Raw genomic sequence first — 10,229 nt, 5'->3', positions numbered from 1 at the left:
TCCTGATTGTTGTTGTTGATGTTGTTGTTTACGTAAAAATATTAACTCTTGCGAACGAAGAATAATCGAATTGTAGAGATAAAGGAGAAAGAAAAGGATTAAACGAATATAGATTTTAACACAACTTACTTAATCTTTTTTTTTTTAACTAAAAACAAAAAAAAATACTTATAAATGTTTATACGTCTTTATTTTCATTTTTGCAAGTTCGATGTACGTGTGAAAACCAAAAAAAGAAAAAAAAAAAGAAATATATATATATAATTATTTAAAATCTCTGCATCGCAAAATTCGATAAATTTAAAAATAAATGATATTAGTGAGAATATTTGTAAAAATGTTTTTATGTCTTACTTTGTTTTCTTTTTCATTTCGGAAAAGTTCGTCTATGTAAAAAAAAAAAAAAAAAGAAAAAAAAAAAGAAAAAAAGTATAACGCGTAAAAAAGATATTTAATAATTTTTCATTACTTTGATATAAAAAAACAAGAATTTGTAATACGTTCTTCTTTTATTTCAATTATTGCACGCCTAAGGAAAATAACAAAAAAGAAAAATAAAAAAAGAAACGAACTAAAAGCTGATTTAATAATTTCGCATTACAATTGTATCGAGATGAAAATCTGTAAAATATTTATACGTTTTATTTCTAATTTTTACAAGTTTTGCGAGACTTGTGTGAATAAAATAAAAACGAAAAAAAAGAAAGGAAAAAAATAAATGTTACATGAAACAAAACAAATTCAATAATTAATTATGCATTCATTCTACAAGTGTATAGAGTTAAGAAAGAGATATCATTAAGAATCCGTAAACGTTTCTCTTTCACTTTTTTTTTTTTAAGTTAGACGTGTCTAAAAAGAAATAATGAAATAATTTTGTGGATTACGATTATCACGAAATACAAAAAAAAAAGGAAAAATAGACTAACCATTTTTTTGATCGAATTGTTTAAAAGAGAGATAAAGTCACGTATTGCCAAATCTAGATATTTAACTTTATTTTATCTGCTTCCTCTATTTTTATTAAAAAAAAAAGAAAATTGAAACAATTTAATGTAACACCGAATGAAAAAGAAATCTGTGTTTCGAACAAAACTTTAGACGAGGTATTTTTTTTTCTTCAATTTCAATTTATTTCGGGTGTTGAATACGATTTCATAAAAAAAAAAACCGCGAATTATATCAAACGAACGAGATAAATAATCTCGTTTTTTAAAAATACGATTAAAACGGATATTGTTAGCTTGTTAGTTGACTATCGATTTAATATATACATATGAAAATCTATACATATATATATATATATACACATATAAATAATATAAATATTAGTAATTATTGTGTAATTATATAAAATATTATTATTATTATTATTATTATTACTATTACTATTATAAAAAATAAAGTTTAAGACACGTTATCTCGAAATGTTTGAATAGAAAAGAATAGAAGTACAACCAAAAAAAAAAAAAAAAAAAGAAAAAAAAAGGAAAAGAAAAGAGAGAAGCCATCTTTGGCAGACTTAAAAAAAAGAAAAGGAAATAACAATTACACCATAATTATCGAGACTATTATTTTTCTTTAACATTTATTTAATAATCACCTTTATTCTACTCTCACTAATTAATTCAATAATTAATCAACAAAAGAGTCTAGTTTATTTCTGTCAATTTTTTATTTTTTTCAAACTCGTTCTATCTATTCTATTATTTTATTCGCAAAAAAGAAAAAGAAAAACAAAAAAAAAGAACAAGAACGTTTTCACGCGATTTAATTTAATAACGTTTGCGAAGTTTACTAGGACGTTCTAATATTTTATTAATAATTTCCTTTTACTATTTTTTAACTGATACTCAGGATTTAAACGATGAGTTCTCAAAACAAACAAACAAACAAATTTATCTAATAAATGAGAAAAAAATAAAAATTCAACGTGTCGCTTTCTTGAGATAGATCGAATATATGATCCATAGATCGAAACGATCCATAGATCGAAAAACTGCACTTTTCTTCCTCTTTTTTCTTACGAACGACTTGAGAAGCGACATATGCATATACATACGTACATATATATATATATATATATATATATATATATATATGTACACATTATTATATATTCTTATATATAGTATCTCTATCTTTCTCTCTATATATTTCTCTCTCTCTCTCTCTTTCTCTCAACATAAATTATACTATCGCACATATACATATTTGTATATACATGTATGTATATATAATAGATACCAAAGATTTATCTTTCTGAATGAGTGTTGTGTTAATGCATTATATACAAACACACACACACTCACACACAAAAGACATTCACTCAATCACACACATACAAATATACAAAGAAAATACACATGAATAGATATATTTGACGTACTCTTTATACGTGTTTAGAAAAATTATTGAATGTACATATGTACATACTTATATATATATATGTGTGTGTGTTTCTTTTTTTTTATATATATATATATTCTGAATTTCTCTTCTTTTCGCGTTTACTCTATTTTTAATCCTTTATACAAGATAGAAGGACGTGAGGGGATGGAGGTAGGGTTACAAGTTCTTAAATGGATCAAAAGTACTTACGATTTTTTAAATTAATTAATCCTTTTCGAGATTAGCTCAGAATTATTTCTGTGGGGATTGCAGAAGCTACTAAAGGATAGAAGAAATGTGAAAAAAGAAAATAGATAAAAAATTGTTTCGAGAAAGTTTGATTAATTTTTATAATCGATTAAGGACTTTTGATCCATTTAAAAACTTTTGGCTTATCCTCTTTTATTTCATATATATATACATATATGAAATTTATTATGACCTCTCGCAAAATTCTTTATTTCCTTTTCGTCCATCTGTCTGTCTGTCTGTCTGTCTGTCTGTCTGCTTGTCTGTCTGTCTGTCTGTCTGTCTAACATCTCTACAAAACAATAATAACAAAAATGATAATTTACAAACAGAAAAACTATGAATTTTCAATTATTGTTCGCTCGATGTCTCTCGATGATAAACGAAACCAAACTTCAGCGAGGATATTAGAAGATTAGAAGAAACTCGTATTTAACCGACTCTATTTTAATAAACCTTTCATATATATATATATTTGTATTATTAATTACATTATTAAATCGAAATAAGTGATTTTCGAAAGAGGTTTGACAAGAAACAGAAAAAGAAAAAGTAAAAAGAAAAAAAAACAATCTTTACACAACAATTTTGATTTCTAATGTATAAATTTATATTATTTTACATTTTTGTTTTTTTTTTCAGGAAATTTTCTTTATCTCTCACTCACTCTTTCTCTCTCTCTTTCTCTATCACTCTATCTATCTATCTATCTATCTATCTATCTATCTATCTATCTATCTCTCTATCTATTTCTCTCTCTATCTCTTTCTGAGAAAATCTTTCTATGTATCCCTTGTGCCATCATGGCGGCGTCCTTTTCCAATAATTCCTTCCTTTCATCTATGCTATAGCTTCATCCCAAAAGCTTCGTCTTTTTTTTTTTATACATATATATATATACACGAGAATTTAAAGCTCTCTCGTTGTTGCTGCGATCTGAATGTGTTTAAAGAGAAATAATGATAATAAAAATAAAAGCAAGAAAGAATTAAATAAAATGAAAAAAAAGTGACAAGAAAAAGAAAAGAAAAAGAAGATGAATAATTAATCCTGATCGCTATTATCGAAAATATTTTTCTATCGTAATTAATTCGTATATAATATATATATATATATATATATATATATATATATATATATATTATTTAAATCTTTCTTATATACTCTTAACAGAATAATATAATACTATAAAAAAAGGATATTAATAATAACGTATTGCTTTATGATATAGTAATACGTAAATATGTTGAAACAATGATTTAGTATGATCTTGGAAAAAATGGTTAGAGAAAAAAAGAGAAGAAATAATAATAATAATAATAATAATAATAATAATAATAATAATAATAATAATAAAGAGAACAAAAAACTTGATAAACTAATAAATAAATAAATAATTAAATAAATAAATAAATAAATAAATAAATATAAAAATTAAAGGTTCTTCTCGACAATTTATTTTTCGAAGGGCTGATATTTTTCTCGAGCGAACCAGAAATGTCCCTTTCACGAATGTGTCTCAACAAATTGATGATCGTTCATTCATAACTCGATGAATGACCTTCTACGATCATTCATGTATGATCTTATCTTGTATGATCTAAAAGAAAACTTTACGATCTCTTAAAAACGTATAAGTTACGAAAAAATCGTTGATTTTGATCTTCTTCGACAAAAAACAAAAAACAAAAAAATATCGTTGTGAATATTACTGTTGGATTAGAAAAAAAAAAAAAAAAAAAAGAAACCAAAAAAGAAATGAAGGAAAATCATGATCTATCGATCAAACTTACGAAGAAATTTTCTCTATCTCTCTTCCTCGGGTCAACGACAATCGGTTTTTATAAATGAAATCGATGATATTTATTTATTCTTTTTTTTTCTTCATAATCGTGAAAAATATTTAAATAAAATTTGTATTCGATTAAAACCACAAAAAAGAAAGTTGCTCATACGTGCCGTTTATAGTCGCAATCGAACGCTTCCTATCCTTTATCATCGATCGTCTCGGTACGTCTTCTATAATTAAATAAAATAAAATCAAAATCCAAATCAAAAATAAAACTAATACAACAAAAGCCTGTTTGCAAATCACGAAAATTTCACTAATCCATCGTAGACTCGCGTAACATTTGTATATATAGTAGTTATTATTATCTATAGTATAATCAGTACTATGCAGCGTATTTACTATATATACGTATATATTTATGTGTGTGTTTCTTTTTTTTTGTATCTATAAAATATTAGATTTTCTTCGTCAATATATATATATATATATATATATATATATATATATATATATATATATATTTCGGATGTATATATAAGTAACGTTTATTAGTCAAAAAATTTGTTCGAGATCCTAACGACGATAAAAATGGAATTGGTATTTTTGTTCCCCCCTCCCCCTTTAGAAATTAGAATTAGAATCATTAGTAATAGAATAATTGTGAAGAAAAAAAACGAGGAAAGGAAAACTCGATCGATTTTCTAATCTAATTCTCGATCACGATCTTTTCTAATGTGCCGAAAGCTTCTAGCACAATTTTTCTTCAAATTTTCTCTTATTCACCAAAAGTTTAATAACTTCTCTTGTCTCTGTCATATTTGTACAAAATTCTAATTTGCACCTCTTCACTTACGCTCGTAGATCGATCCATATTATTCTAATTCCTTGATTGATCAATAATAGAACTTGATCGATGCCTGATATGTTTATCATTTTTCTTTTCAATTTTATCACAAAATAAAAAAATATATATATAATAAAAATAATAATTTATAATCATTATGTAAATTTCTTAATATTATAGTGATTTAAAATTTATACAAAAAGATTTTCTAATAATTCTAAGTTTCTCTATATGAATTTAAAAAAAGAAAAAAAAAAAAAGAAAAGTATTTAAACACGTTTCTGTTTAAAGATCAATTTGGTATCGAACACGTTTCTATTTAAAGATCAATTTGGTACAATGCTTCTATTGAGATTCAAGTTTCCTTTTAAACGATATATATATATATATATATATATATATATATATATATATATACATACATATGATATATATCACTCGTTATTTGATCTTTAATATCTCTTTATAAATTCTTTCTATTTCTTATCAGAAAAGAAGAAATAACGAGTTTTATCGTTAATAAAAGACAACTTGAATACTCGCATAATACAAAGCGAAATGCCAACGGTGTGTGTGTGTCTACGGTGAAAAAACAGTTTTTGAACACTTTGAGTCACAAATTCAAGTGCGTTGTCTCTCTTTCTCTCTCTCTTTGTCTCTTACTCTCTCTCTCTCTCTCTCTCTCTCTCTCTCTCTCTCTTTCTCTTCATAACACGTGTCAACTTTTAAATATTTCGCGAAATATTTTATATTCTCGCGAATAATTAACAACACATTTTTCGCGAAACAATTCTTTATTTTCTTTTTTTTCTCTTAATAATCATATCTAGATCGTCCGAAATAAAAAATCGTTTTTCTCTTTTATTTATTTGTATAGAAATTTTTGTATATAAAAATATCATTCATATTATCTCATATAAAGAAACATGCTTATTAGATTATTTTTGCAATCTTTGTTATTATAATTTTTATATATCTAAACGTTTGTAAATTGTTTTATATATATATATATATATATATATATATATATATATATATATATATATATATATATATAATATATGTACATATATATTTTTTTGTTCGTAACTCGTCAAATATCATTTGTAATTTATTTCATTTATTTATTTATTTAATATCGCATATACATACATACATATACAAACACACACACACTAATTTTGAGACTGAAAGTGATAAAACGATATATCCAGGAAATTTATTTTTGTTTTAATTATATAAACGTATTTATTAAGAAATTCTTAACCTGGATATTGGCCGTCGTTAGGATTGTTCTACTGCACCTGGCGAGTTTCTATTAACACGCTAAAACATTTCTAATCACTATCTATTTTAATATCTTATTTAAAATTATCCGATAGAAATAATTGATATAGGTCAATGATGAAAACGTTTGTTTAAAAAATCTATTACACGTACTAATCATTCATTTGTAACAATATATCACTAGATTATTAATATAACAAATTCTTTCTCTTTCTCTCTCTCTCTCTCTCTCTCTTTCTCTCTGTTTCTCTCTCTCTGTCTCTCTCTTTCTGTCTGTCACTCTTTTTCTCTATCTCTGTTTCTTTTTAAAGCTTTAAACGATTCGCCTAAAAGCAGTAAAATTTATCCTAATTCGGGAACTGTATATTACCGAGAACACCGATTACACTGCCCAACAGACATTTTTGTTTCCTTTTTAAATAATTAAAAAGTTAGATCTAAACTTGGGTATATGTGTATTCGGGAGGGCTCATTAGAAAAACGAATAGAATTTTATACATAAACTGATACATTACATACAATTAAAAATCTAATTGCCACATTTAGAAAATAACTCCTTTAAATATATTTCTTATTAAATTCTCATTTCTTACGATTTATTAAATATTTTTTATAATTCATAACATACACATATATTTATTTTTATATACAATATTTCACAAAAAAGACTGGATCCGACATGTGACGAAGGAAAATCTAATGTTATATTTAGAAGCGACAGAGTCAGATATATCCAAGAATAAGGTTTAACTTTCAAACATAAAGACATAGAAAAAAAAAAGAAAGAAGAAGAACAAAAAGAAAAAAAGATTTTTTATTTTATTCATCCTTTTTTTCTCTTCTTTTATTACTTTCGTTTTTGTCGTTGGGCGGTGAATTGTCACGAGGAGAGTTATCGCACGGCACCATTTCCAAATGAATAAAAGGAGTGGTGTCCTGCATGCCAATTATTGCTCGTTACACCCTCTTGTAACCATTATATTATCCTTTACTCTTGAAGGTGATAGGTGGCGAGTTGCAGGAACGTTTGATACCGGTACCCTACAGCAAGAGTTCGACAGACCAAGCTGTAAGCGCTCCTTTCTTGCTCTTTCTCTCTCTATCTCTATCTCTATCTCTATTTCTGTCTCTTTCTCTTTCTCTCTCTTTCTATCTCTATCTCTATCTTTCTCTTTCTCTCTCTATCTCTCTAACTCTTTCTATCTATTACACTTTCTAACTATTTCTATCTGTCTACTACTACTACTACAACTACTACTACTTATTACTACTTACTACTACTACTACTACTACTACTACTACTACTTACTACTACTATTACTACTACTACTACTAATACTTCTACTAACTGCTACCAACTGCTATTACTACTACCTAACTCACGCTATCTTTTTTCTTATACTACTATCTATCCGTCTTTCTCATTAACTCGATAATCTTTCTCTATCAGCGATTTCGTTCGCATATATTTCTATGAATATATAATTGCATAATTATTATCGATATTCTTAGAGAATTCAAGAGAATGAATTCGTTTCCTGCGTTTCTTTTTCTCTTTTTTTGGTTCCTCATCTCTATCTCGAGTCGACCGAAATCGCTGCGTTTGTTTCTATGTCGAAAATTTATACGCTGCTTGTGTTTCTCGCTGGTCTCAAGCTTTTGTTCTAATGGACCCTGCTTTATGGTGTTTTTCCTTTTTTTTTTTCTTCTTTTTTCTTTTCCTTTGACAGAATAATATCGTCTTTCTCTCTCTTTCTCTCTATCTTTCCTCATGATCGGCATATGGGATAATGTTTCGAATATATTAAACGTTTCTTTTTTTTTGTTTATTTGATATTACTCTCTAATATTTTGTTTTGATGATTTATCTTTATTCTCTATCATTACGTCTCTCTCTCTCTCTTTCTCTCGTCAATTTATTCGCAATTTTTATAGAAAAATATTTCTTGTCTCAATACTTTTATGTATACCAATTTTTTCTTACTTTATTCTATCTATCTTTTCTCTCTCTCTCTCTCTCTCTCTCTTTTTCTCAATTTTCATAAAAAGATTATAATACTTTTTAATACTTTTATTCCTCTTTGAAACTCTTTCTAAAGTTTCTTTTTACAAAGATCGTCTTATTAATTTAAAATACAGATGTTACCTTTAACCGATCGGTCAATAAAAAAACATTGTTTGTCTTTTATCATTCTCTAATAAATCCATTTATTATATATATATATTTATATTTATATTTATATTTATATTTATAAATGGATCAGAGAGAGAAAAACGATCGGCTAATGGACGCTATAGTGAAACACACACAGTCGCTTCTTGCTAGAAACAAAAAGAACCTTCCTTTTTTCCATTTACTTTTAACTAAACAAACGAGAATGCTTTGAACCCTTTATTTTAGCTCACTGATCATTTCTGGCACGTATCAAATAAAAACTTTGTTAATTAAAAGGCCAATTATATTCTCGCCTAATCTCTCAATCGATCTTGCGACCGATGTAAACGGATCTTCGTCGGGCGAATGGAAATAATTATAACAATATTCTATACATATATACCTACATACTATAAACGAAACAAAACGAAACAAAACAAAAAATCTCTTATACCATTAATCGTTACGAAACTTTATAAATTTATTTAACGCTTCAACAATTTATTCGATAGTGATTTATATATATATATATTAAAAAAAAAAAAAATAAATGAATAAATAAAACAATAACAATCTGTCTGTCATAAAACGACACGACAAGAGGAAGAACAGAAAAGAAAAAATTAATTAATCGATCACGCGACGTAAAGATTTATTTCAATATTATCAGATAATTTCTTTTTTATTTCAATCTAAAAATATATATATATATTTACATATGCAATTTTAATATAACAATAAAAATACGAAAGAGGAAAAGACCAGAAATAAAGTAAGTGCGATCTATGACTTATAAAGTCATAATGATCTATATACAGATGGATCAGGATCCTTTTATATATATATATATGTCCTAATCCTAATGGTTGATTATGTGATCGCCAAGAGAACATTAGAATGCGATATAATACTTTACTAGAATTATTCTAATCAACGAAATTATGACAATTATATAAATTAATCGATTATGTTTTCTTCCTTTCGTATTTCTTTTTTTTTCTTCTTCTTTCACTACCATATTATGTTATGGCGACTTTTAATTCGATCATGGTGATGGAATAATTATGGTGTGAAATGTGTATGCAGTTATTTTGAGGTCATTATAATTCTCAATAATTCTTTTATGAATTACTATACATTGATCCATAATATTTTAATAATGTTCTTTTGGTAATATTCATTCTCTTTCATAATTATATATACATATGTATATATCTACATAGGTATATGTATTTGTCCCCTATCTATCTATCTATCTATCTATATATCTTTCTCTCTCACTCATAATTCCCAAATATGGATTTTAAAATTAATCTTAATTAAAAATCCATATAGAAAAGGCATGCGATCACTTCCTAATATATATCTTAAGTATTACCTAAACCTATTTAAGTATAAAAAATGTTGACTCCAAAAAAAAAGAAGAAAAAGAAAAAAAAATAATTTCAGAAAGAATCCTCACTCTACAATTTCATTTCGTAATTCAAATTCGAATGCTTCATTGTTGCTCC

At 25.9% G+C, this 10,229-nt stretch overlaps 2 protein-coding genes across 10 annotated transcripts in view; one reads left to right on the top strand and one right to left on the bottom strand.

Moving 5' to 3' along the window:
• LOC127071794 (KN motif and ankyrin repeat domain-containing protein 1) overlaps window positions 1-10,229 on the bottom strand; it is an 86,240-nt gene that overhangs the window by 22,560 nt on the left and 53,451 nt on the right. The window lies entirely within an intron of this gene.
• Window positions 1-10,229, top strand: part of LOC127071792 (plasma membrane calcium-transporting ATPase 3) — a 97,818-nt gene that overhangs the window by 69,650 nt on the left and 17,939 nt on the right. For 4 of the 9 annotated variants that reach the window (XM_051011448.1, XM_051011450.1, XM_051011447.1 and 1 more), the window contains one exon: window positions 1-124. This exon is cut by the window's left edge and continues 5,195 nt beyond it. The exons of 4 other annotated variants lie outside the window; for them this stretch is intronic. Coding sequence is in view for 1 of the 5 variants with exons in the window: in XM_051011451.1 (XP_050867408.1) it covers window positions 7,564-7,632 (69 nt within the window). In the remaining 4 variants the exon portion in view is untranslated. Of the gene's footprint in view, window positions 125-7,563; window positions 7,633-10,229 lie in introns of those variants that run through there. One more of the 9 variants, XM_051011451.1, reaches the window with a different exon arrangement.

The sequence above is a fragment of the Vespula vulgaris genome, chromosome 23, assembly GCF_905475345.1.
Source record: "Vespula vulgaris chromosome 23, iyVesVulg1.1, whole genome shotgun sequence".
Classification (NCBI taxonomy): domain Eukaryota; kingdom Metazoa; phylum Arthropoda; class Insecta; order Hymenoptera; family Vespidae; genus Vespula; species Vespula vulgaris.
This window is presented reverse-complemented; position numbering and strand designations above follow the sequence as displayed.